Source organism: Globicephala melas, chromosome 1 (assembly GCF_963455315.2).
Source record: "Globicephala melas chromosome 1, mGloMel1.2, whole genome shotgun sequence".
Taxonomy (NCBI): Eukaryota; Metazoa; Chordata; class Mammalia; order Artiodactyla; family Delphinidae; genus Globicephala; species Globicephala melas.
Window position 1 is genome coordinate 135,586,787 of NC_083314.1, and position 27,840 is coordinate 135,614,626.

General features: G+C 42.4%; 1 protein-coding gene and 1 pseudogene across 1 annotated transcript in view; both read left to right on the forward strand.

The window, feature by feature from the left end:
* TM2D1 (TM2 domain containing 1) overlaps positions 1-14,588 on the forward strand; it is a 150,420-nt gene extending 135,832 nt beyond the window's left edge. The window contains exon 6 of the mRNA XM_060304943.1: positions 6,120-14,588. Coding sequence (XP_060160926.1) covers positions 6,120-6,179 — 60 coding nt within the window. The 3' untranslated portion in view covers positions 6,180-14,588. The remainder of the gene's footprint in view (positions 1-6,119) is intronic.
* Positions 14,589-14,656: 68 nt separating this feature from the next.
* Positions 14,657-27,572, forward strand: LOC115860507 (small ribosomal subunit protein uS2-like; annotated as a pseudogene).
* Positions 27,573-27,840: the final 268 nt, after the last annotated feature.

The window sequence follows — 27,840 nt, forward strand, 5'->3', positions numbered from 1 at the left end:
AGCCAAACCCAAAGGCCTGAGAACCAGGGGAGCCAAAGGTGTAAGTCCCAGTCTGAGTCCAAAAGCCCGAGAACCCAGAGCACTGATGTCTGAGGGCAGGAGAAGATGGATGTGTCAGCTCAAGCAGAGGGAAAATTCACCCTTCCTCAACCTTTTTGTTCTATTCAGGCCTTCAAAAGATTAGATGATGCCCATCCTCTTTGGTGAGGGCAACCTTTCTTTACTCAGTCTATGGATTCAAATGCTAGTCTCTTCTGAAACACCCTCAGAAACACCCAGAAATAATGTTTTACCAGCTATCTGGACATCCTTTAGCCCAATCAAGTTGACAAAATTAACCATCATAACATCTATCCTCTCTTTTCTTCCTTTACACCTTTTTCTTCCATGTTCTTCATCATTAGGGTGGAACTATTATTCACCCAGGCATCTGGAAGCCATTATGTTTCTCCTCCTTCACAATTATCATATCACCACACTTTAATAATTTAATATCCCAAATATTTCTCTGATCTATCCCTTCCTTTCCATACCTACTACCTAGACATTGAGCTCAGAACCTCAATGTCTTTCCCCTGGACTATTGCAATAGCCTTCCAATTAGTCACCTGGCTTTCAGTCCCCAATCCATCCTTCACTAAACCTCACTAGAGTGAGGTTTCTGAAATATAAATCTGACCTGATTACTTGAAAACTCTTTAATGACTCCCAATTCATTCATTCACTCAGTAATGGATTCATTCACTCAAAGAATTGCTCAGGTCAAAAACGTTGTAGTCAGAGAAAACTCTTCTCTTTTCCTCACAGGCATCAAGTCCTTAGTAGCTTTAAAATGTATTCTGAATTCGATCACTTCTCAACACTTCCACTTGGTTACCCTGGTCCAAGTCATCCTTATGCCTCCTGCAGACAAGTGAAATAGGCCTGCATCTGGTCTTTGTGTTTTCTCTATTGTCTCTCTGTCATTTCTCCACAAGGTAGCCAGAATAATTTTTCTAAAATGTAAATCAGATCATATTCCAACAAAAAATGAAGTATGTCATACTGAGCAAGGGGGTATAGGGTCTGTGAGGCCTTGCATTTTTCTTCTTCCTGGCTCTCCCTTTCCCTAACCCCCAGCCTGCTATCCAATTTCTGACTCTTATGGTCTGTTAGCAAGGGAGGGAAGAAGAGATAAAGGTCAAGAAAACCCTTATTTGAGTTGGTTCTATCATAGGCTGGCGTCATGCTCTTGGGCCTGACAAATGTTTAAAGCTACCCCTTTCTCCAGTGGAGTGTTTTCCAGGGTTTTTCTGGAAGTTCCCATTTGGGTCTTCCAACTGCAACTTCAATGCACATTTTCCTTTGGCTTGATGTTTCTCCTATCTGCTGACCCTGGCTCAAGAGGGGCCATTCTCCATGGACTCACACTTGCTGGAGTCCCTTCTCCCAGGAGGTTCAACTGGACAGATCTTAAAAGGTCTGGAGCTTAGCTCTCTCTTCAGCATTTCCCACATCTGGTCCATGGGAAATACTCATCCCTTGTCTCATCAAATTAAGGGTGTGCAGGACTTTCCCCAGCTCAGCAGCCCTCTCCTGATTCCACCATCAAAGTGGCCAGTCATTCTGTTTCTCAGCTTCTAGATTTCCCAGTGGATGTCAGCATTCAGGCCATGATTATATGTGCCAACATGTTGCTCTCTCCCTGTGGCCAAGTGGAAACCCCGTCACTTAGCTAGAAATGAAGGAGGTGGATCCCTCTATCACCAACTCCCCATCTTTCAACAACTCACACACACACCCCTTTCTAAGAAGTTTTAGGAACTCAAAGTATTGTTCAAGGAGTTCTAGAATACACATGCCAATTAGAAAAGGCAAGGGCTGTCCATTTTAAGGTCACTGGGTATACTTTCTACTTAGCTGTTTCAAGGTTAGGAAGAATCACTTATCCAATTACTGGGGACATGAGACAATGACAGCTCTTTCCTAGAATGGATGAAAAGAAAAGGATGATGCTGAGAAAAGAATTCCAACCCTAATTTAAGAAAGACACTATGAAAATAATGTCAGTATTTCAAATGACATATCAAAGGAGGGGCACTAGGCAATCAGATAGCTTTTTCTTAAGAGTGACCTTATTGGAGTATAATTGCTTTACAATGGTGTGTTAGTTTCTGCTGTATAGCAAAGTGAATCAGCTATACATATACATATATCCCCATATCTCCTCCCTCTTGCGTCTCCCTCCCACCCTCCCTATCCCACCCCTTTAAGTGGTCACAAAGCACTGAGCTGATCTCCCTGTGCTATGTGGCTGCTTCCCACTAACTATCTATTTTACATTTGGTAGTGTATATATGTCCATGCCACTCTGTCACTTCAGAGTGACCTTATTTTTAACACAGACCACCAGGAAGAGTGAAATACAAGAACAGAGTTTCCTTTGCCCATGATCACCTCTATCTTAGAACTTCCATACTAACCAGGGAAATTTCTTTGTTGGAAAAGTGTTAGATGGAAGAGAAGTAGAGGCTACTCAAGCAGTTATTTTTATTGTTGTTTTTGTTTCTCTTGTATGACCAAAGAACATTTATCTACTCAACAAACATATTTTGAGCAGCCCCATGTGCTAGGAGCTGAAGAGAGAATAGTAAAGAAGATGCTAAAAAGGGGCTTATAGTCTAGATAGAAAAGCATGCTGATTTTAGTGTTATTTTGCTATTCAAATTAGAAAAATGCTTACAGGAATCTGTAGCATAACCTACAGTATTTTTCAGAGAAATTCATGTTGAGGAACAGTTATTTTGTATTTTACCACTTAATATGCAGGTTACCAGACATTCTGAATTCAAAAGGCAGTGAAAAATGGAAGAAAATATAGAATGAAATGGATAGGAATCATTACAAACAAATGTTAATTTTAATAATAATGTCATAAATTATAATTATTATAATAGTTATTTTTACAAATAACCTTTATTGAGCACTTGACCAAGTGTCAGACCTTATGCCAAGGACTTTCACGGATTATCTCATTTAATTTTCATAACAAAACATTTAGATAAGTATATTATTATCTCCATTTTATAGATGTGGGATTTGAGGCATGACTAGTAGGTGACAGAGCCAGATTTGAAAAGGGCTGAGTTTTAACCATTTCTTCATGAAATCTGGGAGTGAAAATGTACTACACACATTCCCTCAGTAGTCGATTCTCCACTGGAGTGGGTTTTAGATGGGATCCGTCCTCAGTGGATTATTGCAGATAACCCATGGTTTGTCCGTCACAAGGGAAAGGTTTCTTGTGCTCAACTCTATTTTGTGAATTTTAATGTGTGCAAATAATAAGAATTTTCTCCCAAAACGTATTTGTTCCATTAATATTATCACCCTTGCCTGTTTTGTGTTGGAAAATCAGTGACGTCCCGTTGTAAGCTTTCATCTTAATTGTCTTCAATGAAATTGTACTGAAAGAAGGGAGGCATTTGGAAGCAATGAGCTTCAGGGAGTCTTCCAGGCATCTCGGAATATCGCAGCCTTCGTGAAGTGTTCTCATTGCCTGTGGGATGTGTGGGCCCCAAATTCATGGCCCCAAATTCATGGCCTCCTTCACAAGGGAGTCTTCCCCTTCTCCAGCAGAACTGAGCTCCTCTGTGAGATCACTTCCTTGACTGTCTGTCTCCCACCAGTGCTCCATTAGTGGCTCTGAAGCCCTCTTTCAGAAGCAGAAAGAAGCCCATGGTTCCAAGCTGAGGTGCTGAGGACCCACTGCTATGCCCTTGACCACACGGAGTCAAATTTTAGGAATATCTGCTAGAAAAAAAAGAGCAGCCCCTCATGCTGAGAGAAGTCTCCCAAGTGGAGTCAGTTCTCTGGAAAACAACTGGATATGGTGTTGGTCTTTATTACAGTTTCCACAGACTAAAAAAAAAAAGTTGTTTATAAAACAAAAGCCACATCAATTTGATACAGTAACATTTTTGAGAATTTTGTTTTTGCACAGCGGAAACCAGGGCTGATGTGCTCATGGTGGAAATGGAGCCTGTTCAGTTACCCCAAAGCACCTCTCCTAAAACACGAATCTGAGTAAGCCAGGCTCGGCCTTGCCAGGAACAGCCGGCATTGTTTGGCTCTTTGGAGAGACAGACGAGGCCAGCAAAGCCCTCACACCATGCAATACCACGCTCGCACACCCAGGCTCAGGCCTGCCCTCCGAGGGACGCCTCCAGGGTCCTCACCTTCCCTCCAGTCACCGGACCGCATGGTGGAGGACACGGTTCTGGCCTGTCCTCTCCAGCGCTAGGACCACCTGGGCAAGAGGAGACTCCTCTCTTGTTTGCAGTTCTGTTCTCAGACAGTGAAAGACGCCAAACGAAACATTCATGTTTCCTGCTGTTTTGAGCCAGATCATGTGAAAACTAAAGAAAATCTATGTTTGCTGGCTTTGAGAACAGGAGTAACTACTTTGTTAAGCACAAAGGAAGCAACTTACAAGGAGCGCCAGACTCACGGTGAGAAAGTAAAATGAGTAGGAATCCTATTAAACTTGGGGCTTTGGGAGACCTCCTATTGGCTGTGTCTTCGTTTTCCATACCACTTCCTGTCATTCTGTGGTGAAAAATTAAATTCAGTGCTGCAAGCAAAAATTTGGGGGGAAAGATTTCTTATGTTTTGTAGAGTACTGTACTATAGAAACTATTTGGATAGTTTATATATATATATATACACATATATATATATGTATATATATATATATTTCCCTACAAAAATGAAAAGAGATACTTCATTTGTTTGATTCATTCAGTATCATGGTGACTTAGGGCTGGACACTAGCAGTCTAGGTTCCTGCTCTCAGGAGTTCACATGTGCTAAGTGGGGGAGATAGACAACAAATTCGTAAACTCTGAAATATATCATGTAATTTCTGACAGTGATAATGCTTTGAGAAAAAATAAAGCAGGGTGAGGAGATAGAAAATGAATAGGCAAGGTGGTCAGAGAAGGTCTCCAGGAAGAGAAAATAGTTGAACAGAGAGCTGAAGATCTGGAACGAGTGAGCCATGCACAGTTCTAGAGGAAGGGCATTCCAGGCAAGGCTGGTGGCTCAAGCTGAGTACAGAAGGGAAAATGGTGTTGGATGAGACTGGAAAGGTCAGGGCATGTTGGTTCCTGTTTGCCATGATAAGGAATATAGACTTTATTCCAAGTGTTATGGGAAGCCTTTGAGAGACTTTGTTTACTATCAGCTTATTCTCTACCCAGTTCCAAAAAGAGAGAGAATTTTATCCGTTCATTCGATAGTTATTTATTGATCACTAAGCATGTATCAGACTGGGTCCAGTGCTTTAAAAATTATGACCTCTGTCATCAAATGAGGGGATAAGAAAATAACATGAACAACCAGAACAAACATAGAATCAAGAAAGTTGCAAAAGAGAGGGAAAAATATTACTCCTAATAATAATAATGTAAGAAGATAAATTACAAATATTAATGCTGATTAATAAGAATGCTATGCCCTAGGTACTATTCATGTATTTTTTCACATGACTCAATGCCTTATGTATTGTTATTCTTCCCTGTAAACGAGGAAACTGAGGTCAGAAAAGCAAAGTAATATCACAGACCAGAAAGCGATTAAGCTGAGAAGCCGGGATTTGAATCCAGGTTTGTCTGATTCTAAAGCATAAAGTTTCTCTCCTCATAGGAAGGAGCTACTGTGACAAGCTACATATTTTGTAACTCAGTATGTATAACTGCTGCTTCTAAGAATGAGATACTTCATCTAGCAGACTTGGGTCAGATTGGCTTCAGAGATATATTCCAAAGTTAAATGTACCCACTGTAAAGTGGGGTATTAAAATTCTTAAAAAACAATACCCAAACACTGCAAGGAGAAGAGCCCCAAATGATTTTTTCCAGAAAACATGTTACCATCTTTAATAATAGCATTCTATTTGTTTGTTCCTCAATTTTCTTGTGCCCCCAACTGCATTGTCCCTGGCGTAAGTGCAAAAAATCATGTCTGATTGTTCACCATTTTATTTGCAGAGCCTAGCACAGCACCTAAAACACAGTAGGTGCTCAATTAATATTTGTTGAATGAATGAATTAATTACACTTCATTTTCTTTCTTTCCAGGGCCTGCCTTTACTGCCGTGTACCACTCCAGACAGCATGCAGAGTTGGTGGAGAGTATAATAAACATCAGAGATATTTTGCAATTCACGGCTGACCCATGCTGACCCTTTCTTTAATTAAACCTTCCACTTGTGAATGAATCATTTCTTCCATTAATTAAAATAGGATACACTTATGTCTCTGTAAAGTATGTGTCAAAAGAAAGCATTCCACCTAAAATATATACAGGAGGCGCTGACCACCGTGGAGAGTCATCCATCATAATCTGCTAAAAAGATCAGCTCTGGAATTAGAACGAGCACAATCATCTCTTATGCCCTCCAAAATACAAGTTGCAGCTTCTCACCCGATCCGTCAGCTCCTGTGTTAATATAGGGAGTAAAGCATAGTGTGAAGCCGTAAGAGGACCGTTTATTTTGTAGGGCAGGGCAGGCGGCCCCAGCGCTCCGGTAATGCCATCATCTCTAATAACTGCTTGGAGCCTGTGCTCTCTGGAGACGTGTCTCTTGATTGTTAGAGCTGGAAGGCAGCGGAATCTCACTGTTGCGAGGCTCAACAATTGCTCCTGCAATTCCTCCGAAAGCCAAGAGGATGACTGAGAAATCTGACGGCGCTGTTTAGGTGGACAAAGCAAGTTCGTGTTCCCACTCACCCCCACCGTCTCCTTCTGGAAGAAGTGGGCTGCAGAAATCGATTTGCAGTCTTTAGCTCCAGGAAATAGTGAGCCCAGGCAGCCACTGTTCAAAATATTTTGCCTCAGAGGAAACTCTGCACTCTCCAAACTCCAAAGACCTCGATGAAGTACATAAGTTATGTTTAAAAATCACCACTGGGGATTCTCCAGGCAAGATGAAAAGGAAAGAAGGATAAAGCATTGAGAAACTCAAAGTGCCTCAGGTCCTCTAAAAACAAGTTTTAAATATCTCGCAAGATTTCAAATGCAGCAATTTTTGAGAAAGCGCGACATTGTAAAGCCTGTTCTCTCGGTGAAGTGTCAGGCTCCATAAGAGTAGGAATGATAAACACTCTTCCTGCATATTTAGGAGGCTGTTTCAGAAGACGCCAAGTGATTGCTAAAACAGTCGTGCAATTTAGTGTGTTTTAGTACCACAATTTTCTGTCCAATACTAATTGCTCTTTTATTTTTCCTTCAATTAATCCTGTAAGGCGGGTGCAAAAATATAGGAATGATAAGGACATTTGCCATCATTGGGGCTATTTCCAATGGTGAAAGGAAGGCCTGGAAAGGTGAAGTGACTTGTCCAAGGCCAAGGGCAGGTTCATGGCAGAGCCAGGGCTCCCAACTATGTCTCCTCTCTCACAGTCCTGGGCTCTTTCCCCTGTGTTTCTAATGAGGACTGAGTCAAGGGTGATTTATTCCCCCAGCACAGTGCTAGGTACAGTGCCTGTGGATTGATTAATGCGTTGATTCCCACAGAATAAGAGATTTGAGATTACTTGACAAATCTCTCAAGTACTCAGGAAAAAAAAAAATCAATAGTTTTTCTTTGACTTCAAGTCCAAGTTATTTGGAGTATTTCAGAGGTACTTTTCTCCTGCCTTCAATACTTCTCTGATACTCACTGGCTTGTCTCCTGCGTCAAGATATATCAGAATGAAAAGAGGAGGTATATGAGAGATTTAACAATTAGTGGAAATGGACCATAACACTGGAGAATTAATTGTTCACATGGTATAGAATAGTGATTAAGAACATTGACTCTGGAGTCAAGTTGCCCTGGGTTCAAATGCTAGCTTTGACATTTAGAAGATGTGTAGTCTAAGATCACTGATTGCGGGCTTTTTAAATCCCGGGGCCTCAGTTTTCTCCTCTGTAAAATGGAAATTTTAGCACCTACTTTACAGGCTTGACTCAAGGATAAATTTTAAAATCTGGCTCCCTTTATATGTGTGATTTAATGACATATTCAAACAGTAACATTAGAACAAGAGCTATGAAAAAATTAGACCATTAAATTTGCTTTATATTGATTGAAGCCCTAATACTAGGTCATTTTTGAGAGAAGAGCATCCTTGTGCTATTTGGTGATGTTATTTCCTCTCTCTCGGCCCCCACTCCACACCACCCTAGTTTAAATGCCCAGGTCCCTTGTCTGCATAACTGCAATAGCCTCCTCTCTGCTGCTTGTCTCTTTCTCTTTTTATCTCCGATCTAGTTCTTCTTGAGTAACCATTTAAAGACACATATTTGGCCATATCATGCTCTAACCGAAAAGCCTTCGGGGATTCCTGTGGCTTACACAATAAAGCAGTACAGACTGGTCCCAACCCCCTATTGTAACTCATTCCTACCAGCATCATCCCCACACCCCACGTTCTAACCAAACAGGACTACTCACTGTTCCCTCAACGCCCCATGTACTAATACACCTCTGTGCCTTTGCTCATGATGTGCTCTTGGCCTGAAACCATCTTTTCCCACTTCATCACCTACTAAATTCCTGGTCATCCACCAAAGCCCAGCTACAATTTCACCTCTTCAATTAAGCCTTTCCTTACTCCACTCCCCTCCTGGCAAAATTAATTACTCCTTGCTCTGTGTGCGATGCCACTTTGTTCTTATCTCACAAATAGCATTTACTGCATTAAATTATATTTTGTTGTATATGTGTCTGTCCCCAGCGAAACCTGGATTAGCAAACATTCGAAACCATTCCCTCCTTCCAAACCCATGACTCTTTTCCCCACTAAGATCAAGTGCTGCCTAGAATTGTTTTTAACTAGTGCTCTGAGCAGCCCCTCTAAATCCCTGAGTTGACACCAGAGTGAAACAGATTTGCAACCTGTAGCTAAAGTATGATGGCCATGAGTACAGGACCATGTCTGTTTATCTCTCTACCTCTAGTACCTAGTGCAATACCTAGTACTTAATAAATGTTTGTTAAGTACATGAAAGCAAGGAACCACAGCAATGTACTATTTATTAGATGTGAACGCTTAGGAACAATTCTGGGTGCTGAGAGTGTAGAGTCAGACATAGATTGTTAGTACTTGACACCACACTTCATATCCTAGACTTGGGGACATGGAAATGTAAATTCTGTCTGTAAAAGGAGCTCAGATTTGGGAAATTGTTACAAAGTAATTCAAAACTCTTTTATACACACAGACACGCTTGCTTGGTAGACAATGTACCTTTTTAATATCATATGAACTTATCAGCCATGAGGTAGAATACTTATCTTCTTCATCCTTCTTCACCAAATATTCCAAATAAGTCTTTATATCTAGTTTTATAATGTGAGTTAACAGGAAAGTAAGATTTATTTTATAGAAATTATAATAATTATTATTGTTAATAATAGCAAACATTTACTGGCTCCTCAGTATGTACCAGGCACTGTCTTAGCTGCTCGATATGTATTAGGTCATTTGATCTACACAACAGTGCTATGAGGTTGGTGATTATCTTCATTTTGCAGATGAGAAAACAGAGTCTCAGAGAGGTTAAGTCAATTGCATGACATTTCACATCTAGTAAATAACAGAAGTGAGATTCAAACCAAGATGTGCCAAATTTCAGAAACCATACCTTAACCGTCATGTTATATCTCATGAGAACCCACACTGCATCTTGTATTAGTCAGCTTTTTCACAATAATGCTGTATAACAATCACCTCAAAACTCAGTGGCTTAAAACAGCAAGCATTTATTCTCATGCTCAAAGGTCTGCAGATCAACTGATTCAGCTGAGTTAGGCTGAGCTCAGCTGGGAGGGTCTGTGAATTTAGCTTACATTTGCTCCATATTTTTTATTTTGGACTCCAGACAGTAGTTACCCAGGGTATCTCATGGCAGGTGACCAGTGCAAAAGACTGAAGCTAAATGGAGGAAAGCACAATGTTTTTCATGTCCACAAACATTTCAGTGGCCAAAGCAACCCAACATCAATGGGGGAGGAAAGTGAAGACCCATGATGGAATGTTGAAGGGAGTAAATATTTACTACTAATAATACCTAGTATCACACGGTACCTTCATTTATTTTTTAAAAAGGTCTTGGCTACTTAATCTTTTGCAGTTAGGCAGGTATTTCATTTTTGCCTCTGAGCAATGACACAAAGTTCAAAAGCTGCTGCTGAAGGCTTCAGCCCTTCTAGTCTTTACGTAGTTGTGTGTGAGTACTAAAATGCTGACCTTTGAACTCTTTAGAATGGCACCGTTGTTGGCAGATTGAAAATCCACACTTTTCTTCACCTGATTCTTTGCCAAGTTCATGAAGGTGTTTATATATTTTTTAAAACCTTCCAATAAATCTTTGATTTCCTCAAGAGTAATGTATTTTCAGAAATCTAGAAGTTCTTGTGAACAGCTCTTATACAGGCTCAGAATAAGGTTACAGAGTTTCAGAGCAGCTTAGAGGGCACTTAGTTCAACTTTCTCATTTTACAGATGAGGAAACAAATAGTTTCAGTGTCAAACTTCCAATTATTGCATACTGTGAGCTGCATTTTTTTTCTCATATAAGGAAAGCAATGAGAAAAATCTCGGGGGCAACCTTTGCACGTCATGCTGCAACTGTAATTCTGTAACGGGGACCTCCATTCAGTTTATTTTATGAGAACCCTCATGACTTTGCTCACTATATGACCATGACCAACTTCCCTGATTGCCTATGAAAAACAAAAATCAAGTTTTTCCCTTTCTCTTTATAATCTTGGGGACCTTCTGCTTTGAGAGCCAGCAGAATAAGCTGAGAGACACCTGGTCACCTGCTCCAGTATCCTGAAGACGAGAGCTGTTTTCCACAAGGGAGAGAGACAGAGAGGCACCACGCCCAGTTTTCCAGGAAGGGAATTATGACTATTTTTCCGGGCCAAACACTTTCAATATTTAGCTAATATTCTCTGCTATTAAACCAGTACATTTAGAAGGGAGAGTATGCTGGGGTGAGGATGGGAGTGAAGATTAGAAAACTCTAAGGTGAAAAGTACAGTTGATTAAATAAGTATTGATGGAATGAATACATGCTATGGGCCAAATCTGGTGCTAGGGACTAGGGTGATGATGTAAACAAGACAGAAAAAGGTCCTGTGTTCAGGATGCTTCCAGTCTAGCTTGGACATGTAACTAAAGTGCTATCAAAGCAAAAGTATAGGGTATCATGGGAGGGTATAATGCAGCATTTAGCTGAGTGTATGTAAGGAGGGGCTGAGACACAGTCAGAGAAGGTGTCCCTGCGTAAATGATGTTTCCCTAATAGAGTCTTTAGGGGGCTGAGGTCAAGAGCTCTCCAGAAAGAGTATAGAGCATGTGCAAAGGCCTAACAGAACTGAGAAATAGCTAAGGAAGCCACAGCTTAGCCGGGGAGGGGAGACCAATATGAGATTAATATAAGCCCCCCAAGCAGTTGGGTGGGGACTTATAGGACAAGAATAGAGTACAGAACTTTATTCTAAGGGTAAAGAGAAGACATTAAAAGTAATGTAAAGACATTAAAGTAGGGGAATGACATGATAATAGGATTTTCATTTTTAAAAGGAACACTTTGGCTGTAGTGACAAGAATAAATTGGAGATGGGGGAAAGAGAGAATTGGGGAATGTAAGAAAATTACATGGAGAACAAAATAAGAATCTGGAGCTGATTCCAAATACTCAGCCCAGGTTGGCTGCAGATGACGTAGAGTGAAGAGTTGGGCTGAATGTGTACTCGTGTGTGTACGTGTGCCTGTTTGTAGATCACACAGAGCATGATGAAGGTCCTCTCTTCTCCCCAAAGTCACCCACAACTTCTAGATAGCTCAGGAATTGGATCACTCATTCGGTGTTTGAAACTGTCTCCAGAACATGCTGGCGAAAGGACAAGAATGGCTTTAGAGTTAAAGCTGGCACACTGGACACATATACTTAACTCCCTTTCTTCCTGAAACCCACTAACCCAGAGCAATGAGGATGGAAGAGGCAAAAACAGCAAAACCTGTGAAGGGCTGGTGACTGTGCTAGCAGACAAGGCAGAAAAAGCCACCTGCAAAGCCTCTTGTGGGGAGACCCCCAGAGGGACTTGGGGACAGAGAGCATGGGCAGGAACTGGTGCTTCTGGGATCTCTGGAAGTGAGAGTAAAGGTGGGGCTGGAGCAGGAGGTTTGGCAGAAAGGGTGTAGAAGCAGGTAGTTTCCCTTGCCTCCACTCCCACTCTCCCCATGCCATGCAGTCACTTGACTTCCTCAGCAGTAAATGACAGCAGAGATTTATTTCCCAGAGACGGTAAACAGGGGATTTCTGAACTGGGGATGCAGGGAGAGTCGAGGTATGGGAGATCACTGTGCTGAAAACAGAGAGATTCAAGGAATATTGATGGGCTGACTGAATATTTGGACTCCAGCCGTCTTCCCTCACTCAGCTTCCAGAGCACAGCAGCCAGACATATATTCTGTAAGAAGGGGATTGAAGAGTCTTCGCTGGACATCTGACCAGTCCAGGAGAAAAGGTCCACATGGAGGGTTCCCTAGGAAACAGTCTAGTCATATAACCCCCCCAGTGCCAAGTTGGGAAAGTTCTGGGAGAGATCTCAAGAAAATGAAATCAATAATTACTAATGTGTTTTTACACAACTGGGGCAGAATTTAGATTTGATTAAGGATAAGGTCATTAAAACCCAAGCAAGGGAAAAAACAAGCCAATTATTCACTCTAGGTAGAAAAAATGTGCAGGAAAGGAAAAATATTTTTGATATCCTACACAAATTAGCTGCCTGCAGCATTTACACAGTCATGGTGATGGAAACATTAGATATTGATCTGAGTTACAACATCACTATATTGGTCAGATGGAACACTACGTGTGTGTGTGTGTGTGTGTGTGTGTGTGTGTGTGTGACCTATAGAGAGCTAAGTCCCCATCTTGTATGTCGGGAAGACAATAGATAACTTCTATAATTGAAATATCATGTAGCAACATAAATCTGTTATTTGGAAACTTATAGTTAAATATTAACAGAATCAGAGAAGTTGAAAGAGATTGTCTTTGGAGAGTGTGCAATGGAGGTGGGAAGCATTGCATGGCTTGTTAACTCCTATTTTTCATAATAAGCCATATAAAAATAGTTGACTCCTTCATATATGTATAATGTTAATGAAAATAAACATTAAATTTAAAGAGGAAGGCCTCCCTGGTGGCACAGTGGTTAAGAATCTGCCTGCCAATGCAGGGGACATGGGTTTGGGCCCTGGTCCGGGAAGATTCCACACACCGCAGAGCAACTAAGCCCGTGTGCCACAACTACTGAGCCTGCGCTCTAGAGCCCGTGAGCCACAACTACTGAAGCCCATGTGCCTAGAGCCCGTGCTCTGCAACAAGAGAAGCCACCGCAATGAGAAGCCCACGCACCTCAACGAAGAGTGGCCCCTGCTCGCTGCAACTAGAGAAAGCCCGCACGCAGCAATGAAGACCCAACACAGCCAAAAATAAAATTAATTAATTAATTAAATTTAAAAAATAAAGAGGAAAAGAAAAAAGTAGTTATGCTAATATATCCCATTATTGGCTTTTTTTTTTTTTGGTACTCCCTTCTGGATTTGACCGCAGTACCAAGTACACATAGCTGTTGCTTTACCTTGTGTTATGGGTTGAGCTGGGTCCCCCAAATGATGTAGAAGACCTAATGTAAATTACTTCAGAATGAGCCCTTATTTGGAGATAGGGTCTTTACAGAGGCAACCAAGTTAAAGTAAGGTCATTAGGGTAGGCCCTAATCTAAAATGACTGGTGTTCCTATAAAATGGGGAAATTTGGACACAGAGACAGATGCACACACAGGGAGAATGCCATGTGAAGTTGAAGGTAGAGATCTGGGTGATGTATCTACAAGCCAAGGAACACCAAAGGTTGCCCTCAGAAGCTAGAGAAGAGGCATGGAACAGAGTTTCCCTAACAGCCCTCTGAAGGAGCCAACCCTGCTGACACCTTGATATTGTGCTTCTAGCCTCCAGAACTGTGACAAAACACAGCTCTGTTGTCTAAGCCACCCAATCTGTGGTACTTTGTTATGGGAGCCCTAGGAAGTAACACACATGGCATGCTATAGCTCAATTCTGTGGACTCAATAAAGGGAGGGACTATGTTTCTGAATCTTCCACTGAAAGGAGGAGAAAAGGAAGGGAGGAAAGAAAAGAGGGAGGAAAGGAAGAAGAGATGGGCCAAAATGTGCCTAGATCAACCTTGACTCCAGCCGGAAAATCTTCCTTTGAGCAAGAGAGGTTATACTTCTGTCTCTAATTCTTTTATAACTGGAATATACATATGTATAATATTTGTATTGAAAAATAAATAAATACAAACATACACACATACCAAAGAAAAATGGAAAAGAAAATGTTTCTCCTCAATTCTTCAAAATCTCCAAATGGGAGAATAACTAACTGGTAATGTTGAGATGAATAAAGTACATTGAGGTCAATAAAGGATTAATAGATTGTATTTTAATTTGCTGATTTTTCCTAACAAAGTAAGATAACTGCATCGGGGTAGACTGGGCTCTGCCTTACTTCTCCCTTGGAACTCACAGAGCCAGGGAGACATGGACCCAGGGCCGTTCTTCCTGGACATACTTGGGAACATTGAGAAAACTTTTCAAAGATTGGCCCTTGATGGATGTAGGTAAGAAGGTAAGAGCTACCACTTCCACCTAGTTGTCCAGCTCCAATACGCGATATGTAAACCGCACGCAGCCTCTCTGTGGTTTACAAGGTTCAAAGTTGTTAACTAAAATCAATTGAAATAAAAAGGGTCACATTTGCCGTGGTACACAATTTACTTCTCCAGACGGCTTTGGCCTGCACTGCCGGACACACACACACACACACACACACACACACACACACACTCAGTAACCCTGGGGGAGAGCACAGGCAGCTGCAGAAGCCCAAAACCTCCCCAGTCCTAATTAAACCCTCCAAGTTTCCAGGCAACACAGCCAAGGAAAAAATCATTTCCAAGCTGAAGACCCTCAGCCCCCGCCCCAGCAAAGGAAACGGTCGTTTGGTTTAATCAGCCCACGTGCACATTCTCTCTCCACAGGTTGCCAAGACTGGGCCTGTACTTAGCAGAGGTATTTGTGTAATCAAAGCTTCTGGAACTTTCCCTGCCAAGGCTACCAATGTGAATAGGCTCCTGAGGTAAAAATGTTCCCCCTGCTGGGGACGGTGCCCTTGAAGTCTACATCAAAATCAAGCCAGGGTCACAGCTGTTGCGGCACCCCACAGCGGAAAACTTGCAAGAAATCCTAGCCTGCACTACTGCTTTGCCTCAGGTCTAGCGGAAACAGGCCCCAGTTGCAGGGGAGGGAGGGAGGGAGAGGAGAAAGGGAATATGTTTTCAAAAAGCCAACCCCTCTAAGTAGTACTCGGGGGTGGGAAGACAAAGCCGCCGTGGAACCTTGTCCCTTCACCAAGGCAACCTCACCCCACCACCCTCGCCCCTCCTCCTCTGTGAGCTGGGGGTCCCGCAGGTTGGCCGAGAGCCACTAGGTGGCAACAGATTAACTCTTCAAATGCCAGAGTGGGCTCGGAGAAGTCAGGAGTTGGGTGGAAAACTTTGCACCTGGTCGCTTTTCAGAGGAAAGGAAAAGCAAATGGCTTTTTTCTGTCCTTAAAGACCCTCGGCTTGCAGTGTTGATATCGGAGGAAACCCCGTGAGGGGAAGACTGCTTCCAGGTCACCCATTCTTAGGGTGGCTTGAGACATGGGGAGATACATCGTGTGTGCTCCAGGTTTCACGTCAGTGACAACAGGCTAAAAGACCCTTTGAGAAACTTATGCTCACGTTCGATCCACTTCAACAAATACTAACTACAGTAAGAAATGTGTGCGTGGCATTTTCCACGGACAGCGCTAATGGACGAGGCCCCTGCCCTTGGGGTTTGTGGGGATGAACAGTGTCTTTTTTTTAACTGAAGTTGATGTACAATATTATATAAGTTACAGGTGTACAATATAGTGACTCACAATTTTTAAAGGTTATATTCCATTTATAGTTATTATAAAAGATTGGCTATGCTTCTTGTATTGTACAATATATCCTTGTAGCTTATTTTATTTTTTATTTTTTAAATAAATTTATTTATTTATTTATTTTTGGCTGCGTTGGGTCTTCGTTGCTGCGCACGGGCTTTCTCTAGTTGCGGTGACGGGCTTCTCATCGCGGTGGCTTCTCTTGTTACGGAGCACAGGCTCTCGGTGCACGGCCTTCACTAGTTGCAGCATGCGGGCTCAGTAGTTGCGGCTCACGGGCTCTAGAGCGCAGGCTCAGTAGTTGTGGCACACAGGCTTAGTTGCTCTGCGGCATGTGGGATCTTCCCGGACCAGGGCTCAAACCCATGTCCCCTGCATTGGCAGGCGTATTCTTAACCACTGTGCCACCAGGGAAGCCCTGTAGCTTATTTTATACCTAATAATTTGTACTTCTTAATCCCCTACCCCTATATAGCACCCCCTTTCCCTCTCCCCACTGGTAACCACTAGTTTGTTCTCTACATGTGTGTCTGCTTCTTTTTTTGTGGTATCATGAATAATATTCTTATAGTTAGCCACCTTTGAGGAGTAAAGGAGAGGAGACTCAAATTTTCTATGAGTAAAAAGGAAAGACAAGTAAGTTCCAGAAAAGAGGCTCATGGAGATCATTTTACATCAAGCTTCTCTGATATGGGAAGGCTTACGTTTCTAGGGTGAGCGAGGCCTAAAATATGGGAGCCACCACAGAGAAACTTTGCCAGCAGAGGCTACAAATGCTTGCTGTTCAGATGACAAGAAAAATAAATCATTCCCCTGGGTATTCTAGCCTCTGCAAAGCATCCCCCCCATTCTGCCTATTAAACTTCTCCCACAAATATAAAAATACTGTGGTGTTGATTGGAGTATAGGGCCGGAAAGGTGAAAGTGATTTACTTTAGAAAAGGGAGAGGGAGCTACCAGCCTCAGGAGGAATAAATTCAGAAAGGCGGGACGGGAGCTGGGGGAGAGAAGACAAGTGCTCTTGTCGCTGGGTTTAAGAGAGTTTGGAGGGATAGCGGGAGAAGGAGGAAAGGATTGGGGGAGGGGGCCATAAACGTGGGATATATACGACAAGAGAGAGATGGGAAAGGCGATTTCAAGAGGTTTTGCTGTGCATGTGGGATTCTCTTTGATATGTTTCAACAGAACTCAGTAAAGATTAAAACTACCTTGCGATTATTTTTATTTCTTGGGCTGGAAGGCCGCCGATGACAGAGCAAGCAACTTTGGTGGCAACACTCCCTTCCCTTCCCGCCTGTCTAGGTGGTAGGACAGTGTCCAGATTGTAAATTCTTTCAGGAAAAGCCATTCCAGGATCTCTGACAGGTTATACAAAACATAAGTATTTGTTAGGCTAATTCTAATACGCAATTTCTCATTCTTGAATGGGCAGCCTCGGCGTTTCACTTTTGCTCTACACATTCACCAAAAAGACAGGAAGCACCACAGTAAGACAACTCTCTGATCATCAAGTGACTTTGGAAGATGATGTCACATGGTTTTCTTTAATCATCACCATATACTGAGTACCTGGCAGGACTAATAGGTGTTGGGTGGAATCGGGGCTCAGAATGGCCCACTAGCCTCAGTTCTTATTTGGGACAAGAACTGTTGTGTGTTGGAGAATTTTAAATGAGTTTTTCCCGAGGTCCTGATCATACTTTCATTTTTTCTCTCTGCCAGATTCCCTGTATCTCTAACCACTCCTTTACCACCCAACCATGTCTAGTCTGCTAAGCAAATTTCTACCCTAAAAGGAAGCTTTTTGAAGTGTCCCAGGCTCTGTGAAACCTGCCCCGAGCACTCACCACACCCTCTGTACATACGTCACCCCCTGGTACTGCGATATTGCTTTCATATCTACCTTCCTAGCTAGAGTGAAGACATGAATGATCTCTATATCTTCAGTGTCCAGAACAGTGCTCAGCACACAGCTGATGCTTGACAAACATCGGACCAAGACCTGTCCCATATCCTGTCATTCCATGCTGAGAAAACCCAGCTTTTGAAAAGCCATCATCTTCCAAGCACTTCACCTAGAACTCAATTGGCAGTAGGTGCTAGGGAATTCGACCGATTATCCATCCCTCTAATTATAATGTGTATTTCTCAATCTTCAGTTGGCAGTCCCAGAACAAAGTTTACTCAGATTTACAGAAAGTGGAGGAAAATGCCCTAATAAGTCGACTTTCTGATCATCAGAGCTCTAGGAATATGCTTCTCAAAGTCTTTAGTGATAGAAATTTTTGTGTCTATCCTTCTGTTTCTGACATGAAACTCTTACTCTTTTAAAAAATGTTTATTTTTTAAAAATACGAAAGTATTCCACACTCATTAAAGAACAATTGCCAAACAGAGAAAAGCAGAAAACAACAAAACAGTTTTCAATCGTCTCCCTATGTAAATAGTAAGTCTGTAACATTTTGGAGTATGAATTACTCTCTTACTTATGGATTTTAATAAAAACCAGAGGACAGCTCGTGCTGTCTGCTAAAATTAGAGCCAGATTCCACAGAACATACATAGGTGGATTTCATACTTGGTTCCTGCGTGCACAGGTGAGGCAGCGCCTGCCTATAGGCACACCCTGGTAAGCAGCTCTGGGTAGGGGGAGATGAGTTAATGGAAAGAGTGAATTCGCACGGTTGGGTGCCTTTGCTTGATCTTATGGAGTTTGTCTCTTGCCAACCACTTTTCTGTTCTCTTCAAATCCCCTGGAGTCGTGACAAGCCTCAGGCTTCCGGCTCCCATCTGTGCAATTACTGGTCAGACCTCTCAGGCTGCAGTGATGGACATGAGGTCCTTAGTAAAAATCCGAGGGCCTCACCAACAGCCCCGTGACCTTCACCACTGGTTTCCTTGACTGAACTTGCCTTGAGCTGTCATACTTGAACTCTAGCCTCCATTATGACACTCTTCCTTGGACTCTTAGTGGCAACCTAGCACCATCCCTTGTTACTGTAATGGGACAAACAACTCCCTAGAATGGAAAGATCATGGCAGCAAGATGACACCTCGTCGAAGTTAATAAAGAGATAGAGGCAGCTTTCAGGCTGAGCAGAGCGGACCATCAGGATGTCCTCATTTGTATGGAACGACCAGCCCCGAGAAAAGTGTACACTGACTTCTCAGCATTGGAATGGATCTTTACACGTGTGTATATATTTGTTTTATTTAATGTAAAAAGTATTTCTGGGCCCAGAGGAATGAATCACTGCTGTAACTGAACAAGGCTTACCTAGACTCTGCCAGGCACTGTGCTAATTGCTGAAGACGTAAAGACACACACCACAGTCCAGCTAGGGAGAGAACCATGCAGCTGTGTAGAGGGAAAGGATTTTAATATTTATGGAATGCTCCCTCTGTGCTGGCCATTGTGCTTGGTGTTTTGTAAAATTAACACATTTAATCTCAGCAAAGTGTAAATTAGATAGTATTTCCTTTCATTTTATGGAAGAAGAGGAGCTGAGGCTCAGGGAGCTATTTACTGCCCTAACTCACACAGCTGGAACTTTTAATAAAAACTCAAAATCGACATCCCAGGCAGTTTGATGGAGCAGAGGGGAGCAGCATTTCAGCGTGCGTGGGTGGAGACTGGGAGCATGACCTCCGTGCCGTCAGCCTTGTCTTGCTTTCTGCGTCAGTGAGGGCCAGGAGCCACACCATTCCAGGCTTACCTCCTCCTTCCCTGAAGAGGCAAAGGACAGAACGGTGGAATGAACTGGATGTGTAGATTCAGCGGGTCTTGTGTTCCTACCAGTGGTGTGGCCTCAGGTTCGCGTCCTGATTTTTTTTTTTTTTTTTTTGCAGTACGCGGGCCTCTCACTGTTGTGGCCTCTCCCGCTGTGGAGCACAGGCTCCGGACGCGCAGGCTCAGCGGCCATGGCTCACGGGACCAGCCGCTCCGTGGCTTGTGGGATCTTCCCGGACCGGGGCACGAACCCGTGTCCCCTGCACCGGCAGGCGGACTCTCAACCACTGCGCCATCAGGGAAGCCCACGCGTCTTGATATTTTTGAGCTCCGGTTCCTCACTCATATAATGGCACAATGGCAACCTTACAGGGTTAAGATTATGAGTCTTGAGTTATGAAAAGTGGCTCGCACTGCACATGGAGCATTTCAACGCTCAATAAACATTAGCTCTTGTGCCTTCACAGCTTTACCAGCGTAGATCTATATGGTCAGTTCCTGTACTATGTCCTAAAATACTCTATTTGTTCTGTGTGTGTTAATCTTTGTCCCCCCAACCCATTCTCCTCCCCTACTAGGTGGCCTTAAATTCTTTGAGGGAAAATATCATGTCACATGTTAACAATTTTCATAGTGTGTGACCCACAGCAAACATGAAAAAACAAAAAACAATACCCAACATTTGATTGATCGAATCTGTCTTGCTGACACCACATTCTGACCACCAGGTGATGGGTTAGTAGCCGATAACTAGAGCCAGCTCATACTGACTGTGAAAGCCATGTTAAACTTTCAGGAAATTTGTGAGCCAGTTGTTAAACTGTGGGTAGCTTAAAATTTGCTGTGGTAGGAGTATTTACACCACAGAAATTGGTAAATCCTATAAAGCAGGGCTTTGCTTCATCCTCGCACCCAAACATACACAGAGAGCCAGAACGTACAAGGTTTCCTGATAGTCTAATTTCTGGTGCCTCATCATTTTCAAGAAACTTCCAGATGATACTTAGCTTGATCTCACCAAAGCAGAAACGTGTAGAGTATTTAAAGACTCCCTGTACTAATAGGATTTCTGATTCTAGAATTGGAAATTTAAAGATCTCACTTCTTTCGATCACCCTCCAGTGTAGAAGTATCTTCTTTAACATTCCTAATGAATGCCATGGGAACACAGTCTCTCCCCATGGAGAGCTCCAAAAATTCTTCACAATGGTCTGTTCCTACCTTTCCTGTAACTTCCACTAATTGTTCTGGGATCTGCCTGTATTTTGTAGCAAAGCAGCATGTCCACACTCTCCAAGTGATAGCATTGAGCACAGCTCTCATGTCACAGCCACCATGATTCCTCTTTGTCAGCCTTCATGTAGGGCCTTCATTTTCTCATTGTCAAGACTGTCCACCCCCCACCATTGTAGTTATCCAAGAGCTGAACAAAATATTCTGGATTTAGCCAATTAAGTACAATAAAGTGAGACTACTGCTTCCTGTGATAGTTTTCCACAAGTATAGTTCACATTTAGTTAAAAAAATTAATTCTTGTCATTAGTTAATTATTTTCAAGCCAGGCTACCCTAGTGCTATATCCACACAATTCATTTTATGAGCTAAGCACTTTACACTTATGGTGGTTGTATGCCATATTCCTATTACTGATGCATTCTCTTTTGAGTATTGATTTTGATAACCATCATATTAATTCAATTAATTTTTAGTTTTGTGACCTCCCCTATAGACCTTCCTATAGGTAAAATTTAAAGACTAAATACAAATATTCAACCAGTTGTGGTATTACCTAATGACTATTATCCAACACAACTGTCTGAAATTTGTCTGCAGGGATGTCATGAGAAGTTTTGTCTAATAGTTTGCTGAAATCAGGCATGTTTATGTAATTCCCTAGATTTGTCAGTGCAACCATTTCATCAAAAATGGTAATGAATTTGCTGTGGTATGCCTTGTTTTTAGTGAACTCAGCTGGTTTCTTGTACTCATCTACTTGTTTTCTAATTTGCTTATAAATGTTGTGCTTAATAATTGATTCTAGAATTTTGTACTGAGAAAAAGCTTACCAGTCAGTAGTTTCCAATAGCCACCTTTTCCTGTTTGTTGAGATTCAGGATGACATTTTCTTAATACTTCTTTTGACATCTTTCCTGTTCACTTTGATGTCACATGGATTCCAAGTCATGGGACTCTTTTTTTTTTTTTTTTTGCGGTACACGGGCCTCTCACTGTTGTGGCCTTTCCCGTTGCGGAGCACAGGCTCCGGACGCGCAGGCTCAGCGGCCATGGCTCACGGGCCCAGCCGCTCTGCGGCATGTGGGATCTTCCTGGACCGGGGCACGAACGCGTGTCCCCTGCATCGGCAGGCAGACTCGCAACCACTGTGCCACCAGGGAAGTCCAGAATCATACCCTGTTAAATCATTTGTCTGGTCCTTCAGTGCACTGCTGTCTAACAGAAACATGACGCAAAACACACAGATGAACCATTTACGTAATTTAAAAATTTCTAATAGCCACATTAAATAACTAAAAAGAAACAGATAAAATTAAATTTAACCTTATATCTCCAAATTATTATCATTTCAAAATATAATCTATGTAAAAATTATTGAGATATTTTATATTTTTTATGCTAAGTCTTCCAAATCTAGAGTGTGGTTTATACTTACAGTTAACCTTAATACATATATACCAGCCACATTTCAAGAGCTTAAAAGGCACATGTAGTCACATGAATCGGGCAGGGATAGACTTCTACTCATTTCAAGTGTCTGGACATTATTGTTATTTTTATTCTTATGATGTACTCTTTTTATCTTGTACTTCATTCCCATTTTCGTGATATTTATTCATTCTTTTTCAGCAAGAAGGGCTCACACACAGTCAAGAAGGCAAGAGCTAAATAGAGGTGGAATAGCCTCACTTTCTCTTTGTCTGTTGATATTAATGAGGGTACCTTTTACAGTTAAACGCCATAAAGAAAGCTCGTTAATGGCAGCAACATCCCCTAGCACACAATTCTCCCTAGAACCACAAAATGGGTATGTTACAGAGGCCTGGGAGCTAATTCTCTCCAGATGTGCGCAAAGCAAGCCAGACCAAAAGGTGGAAACTGGAATTACTAAACACTTAATAAGGAGCTGATGGAACCAAGGCCCCAGGGTTGGCTCAGCAATAGTGAAACACAGAGACCCTGTTTGTTCAGAGAAACTTCAAAGCCCCCTATAAACTCCCAAGAAAGGTGAGAGGCAAAAACACTACAGAGGATTCTGCAGCATTCTTGCAAAGTCAAACTGGAGACTAACTTGAGATTCTTCCCCTGGTGCTTAAGAAGAAGACTTAGGGGCAGGTCTGGTGAGCAGATGTGTGACTTCTGTTGATGCCCATTCTTACAGTATGTGCATGGAGGATATAGACCTTTCTCTAGTGAGGCCAAAGGGGACAAAACAATTAAATATTTAGTTTAAAAAATAAATCAGAAAGAGCAAATGCCTTCTCTGGACTAAGTATTACTCTATACCCAAACCATAAAACTGCTAATGAGACATAGCAGATCCAAAGTTGGTTATATTTATCTTTGTTTTTTCTTCCTTCCCTCACTTTACTAGTGGGACAAAGAACATGGAGTTTTGGCTAAGATCATAATTAAAAAGTAGGAAAAAAGATCAAATAATCCAGTGTGATATGGGTTGAAAGTCTGATCACTTTGGTCACCAGTTACCTGGCAGGAGAAAGGCTTCTAGGATCCAATCCTGTAGCTGTTTGTTTGTTTGTCTGTTGTTTCCATTGCTAATCGCCGTGACCTGTCAGGTATGTGCTGTTTGCCTTTCATATCTTTCTTTGGGATTCACAGAAATGATGAAACAATGCCAGCTTAAAAACAAGACAAGAAAAGTGATCCAAAGTGACCCCAATGCCTAAGCAAAATGGTGCCATAGAGGAAGGAAGAGAAAGACTCTCATTAAAATGTTACTAAAAGAGAGAAAAACAGAGACAGTTCTGGTGTTGGTAGAAACTGAGGCAAAATCCCATCTCCTCCTTGGAGAATCAGAACAAAAAGTGTCCCCACCCCCTTTTTTTTTTCATATGATAGAATTATGTCCATCACTCACAACATAATGATAAGTCAAATGCATAGTCTCTTTGGACTGAGACCTAGGTTGGATTCCCAGCTCAGCCACTTACTAGATGTATAACATTTTCAGTTTCTTAACCTGTCTTGGGTTTTCGTTTCCTCATCCATAAACAGGGCAGGAAAATAGGACTTCCTTCTTAGGATTGTTCTGAGGATTAGCAGAGGCAGTGTATGTAAAATTCTGACATTTTATAGCCCACTCCTTGGCACAAGGTGAGAGATAACTAATGATACCCAAGTTGATAGTCTGTTTATTATTTACCATCCCATCTTCCATTCACCTCTCTTCCTGCAGGAATATGTCCTTCTGGTATTCACAGCCTTTGGTAGATTGCATTATTTTCAGGCAGATCCTTCTCCTTCTTATCTCCAAAGGGCAGTTCATCAGGGTTGTTCCTTGTGCTAATTCTCTTCATAAAGAAAAGGAACAGAGTCTCAACTGAGTCACATACTTGGTGAATTCCTGAACTCTGAGCATTTGCTGGAAGTGTGGCTCTCAGAAATGGTTTTCCGAGATGGATCATTGGCTAAGGAGATACGTGTCACCCCGTACCCAGGCTGCCCTCAGTTCCCCTTGCTAGGACTTCTGTGCATATGACCAATCACCATAATAAAGCATTTCATAATGTCATGATTTGACAAGAAAAAGATAAATGCAAACAGTACACAAACACTGGGAGGAGAAACATCTGGATGTCCACTGCTTGTTTCCTGTTAGGAGAGTTTGGGAACTTGGGGATTTTAACAGTTGGACAGGGCTAATTTTGGAAATGACTTCACATTTCTACAAAAAGGAAAAGCATACATTTATTACACTTTACTCATCAGATGAGGGAAGTTGGTGGTCAACTTCCCAGGCCTCTCTGAGAACAAAGGGGATTGAACTGGAAACGGAGAGAGGGTTTTCCTTCCCTTCTCACCCTCTCACTTCTAGTGTACCCCTTCTCCTTGTCATGACTTTGGGCTCCTAGATTTCTAACTTTCCTTCTTATATTCAGTTTCCTCTTAGGTTCCAGAAGTCTTAACTTTGAATTCTGGCTTTACCACTGACAGATCTCTTACTCTAAGCCTCAGTTTCCTCTTTTGAAAATAAAATGAATCATAATAGTAATGTTAATCATAGCAGTAATAAGTATTTACCCTCCAATTTCACAAGATTGTGTAAATCAAGTCCCTTCCTCCTCCTCCCAGTTCCCAAAACATTTGATGTTCTTTCTTGATTCTTTATCTTTTAATAGAGGTTTCCCTTTTCTCTCCCTAGAAAACTGTGACTCACCCTTTTAGACCCAGCCTGAATACAACTGACGCTGTGAGAGACTGTCTCCCTCTCACAGGTATTAAAAATAACATCTCAGAGCACATTTCGTAACAAGGGAAATTTTGCAATACATCTTTAAGTAAGAAAAAGGAAGTTATAAAATATATGATCCAAATTTGGTAAAATATTATATTATATATATTTAAATTTATTTAACAGGATGTTAAATGGGGCTCCTCTTGTCATGGACTTTGGGTACAGATGCAAAGCTGAAAGAACCCTCACATTCTAAAATGTAGATGCTAGGTACATATGCAGACGCTGTTAAAAGGTAGACCAGATAGCCTTGCAATATCCCACCACCTATATAAGAAAAAGTAAGAAATTCAAATTCAGTTTGATTAAGTAGGAACTTCTTACTAATGAGTTGTTGGCTGCATATGAACTGTTGTGTCATCACTCCTCCGTTCCCCATGAGTTACTCACTTCTCAGGTCAGATGAGACTAGCTCTAATAGAACCACTCCAAGAAATCGGGGATTCCTGCAAGAAGAGGAACCTGGCTTCTCACTCCTCTCTGGATGCTGGCTGAGTTATAGACAGTCTCAGGCCCATGAAGATGCTGCCTCCCAAGCAGAGGAGAGTGAGAAAGTTCTTGGGATTTTGACACATGATCCCTTCCCTGTAGGTGGGGGCATATGTGAGCTCAGCATGGCTTGTCTGAGCACCCTGAAGGTGTGAGCCAGAGGAGAGTTGGCAACAGCAGGGTAAGGAGAAAAAGCCACAGAGGAGCAGTGACACCACTATTCAGCATGGGAGGGATGCCTGAGTTTTCCATGGGCCCAGAGGATATTTTGAAGGTAACTGGATTTAAAGTCCCTTGAAGGTCATCCCAGCAGAAAATGGCAGTAAGGTGATTGCAAAAGCTGAGAGTGGAGGAGGGCAAGATATCAGCTGGACTGTGTGTCACTCACATGAATGTCAGGGGCTGCACAGTGTGTAGGTCCTCAGGGTGCCTCCAAGTAATCCACAGGCAACTGGCCAAAGACCAGGGTATGGAAGCCTCTAGAGACAGGCAGGAGTAGCCGAGGGAGACATAAAACATTAACATCAGCACTAGGAAAGGATGTTTCTCTCTCTTCTTCCTCTTCCCCTCTCTTTTGCTCCAAATCTGGAGATCCAGTAGAAGTGAGGAGAATACACCCAGACATACACTTCTCATTCGCCGCTGAAGATTCCTGCCCATGACTCAGGCCTATGTTGAGGGTTGCAAATCAGGGGATGTTGGGAAAAACAGAAATTTTAACTTGGGAGTGAGACTGAAACTTTGGTTTAGGCTCAATGAAACTTGATGTTATAACTGAAAGTGACATTTTCCTTCTGGATCCATTTTGCTCTCAAGATCCCATGCTTGTTGATAGATGAAGAAAACTTCAGACTTACCAATGAAAGGTAATGCAGCCTTTCCTCACTTACCCGGAGAGGAGTTCGTACAGCATTGTCTTGGGTTCTCATTGTAACTTAAAGGGAAACGTTCACAAAGTTTAGAACCCTTGATATCCCACAGATGAAGGAGGAGGATGTCCTCAAATTCCAAGCAGCAGGAACCCACTTAGGTGGTACCAACCTTGACTTCCAGATGGAACAATACATCTCCTAAAGGAAAAGTGACGGCATCTACATTATAGATCTGAAGGGGACCTGGGAGAAGCTTCTGCTGCTTGTTGTGCCATTGTTACCATTTAAAAACTGACTGATCAGTGTCATATCCTCCAGGAACACTGGCCAGAGGGCTGTGCTGAAGTTGGCTGCTGTCACTGGAGCCACTCCTATTGCTGTCCGCTTCACTCCTGGAACCTTCACTAACAGATCCAGGCAGCCTTCCAGAGGCCGCATCTTCTGGACGTTACTGATCCCAGGGCTGACGACCAGCTTCTCACAGAGGTGTTGTACATTAACCCACCTACCACTGCTCCCTGTAACACAGACTCTCCTCTGCCCCCTGTGGACACTGCCATCCTTGCAGCAACAAGGGAGTTCACTCAGTGGGTCTGAGGTGGTGGATCCTGGCCCAGGAAGTTCTGCACATGGGTGGTACCATCCCGTGTGCACACCGTGGGAAGTCACGCCTGATCTCTGCTTCTACAGAGGTGCCAGAGAGACTGAAAAGGAAGAACAGGCCATGCTGAGAAGGCCATGGCCAAGGAGGAGCATCAGGGTGAATGGACTGCTGCAGCTCCCAAGTTCACTGTATTCTACCCGTGGTCGCAGACGGGTCTGAAGGTGCAGGTGACTCTGTGCCTGCCCAGAAGTTCCTGCACAAGACGGGAGCCCTCAGCCCCGTCTTACTAGGGATTTAGTAAGAAAAGCCATTTCCAGGGTATGTTATAATTAAAGTCATACTAATTCAGTCCAATCCTTAAACACCTACTCCACCTCACTCTGTACTGTGGGATAATTATATAATTATAACCCTGAGGCATTGCAGGACATGGGAGAAAGAATGAACCCTTCAAGTCTTTATGTTAATTGCATGTTACTGTTGTCTAATTATTTGTCAGGAGAAGGCGATGAAGAGTGATGATAAAAGCATAAAAGTTTTTGCAGCTCCAGGACTCCAGATCCCAG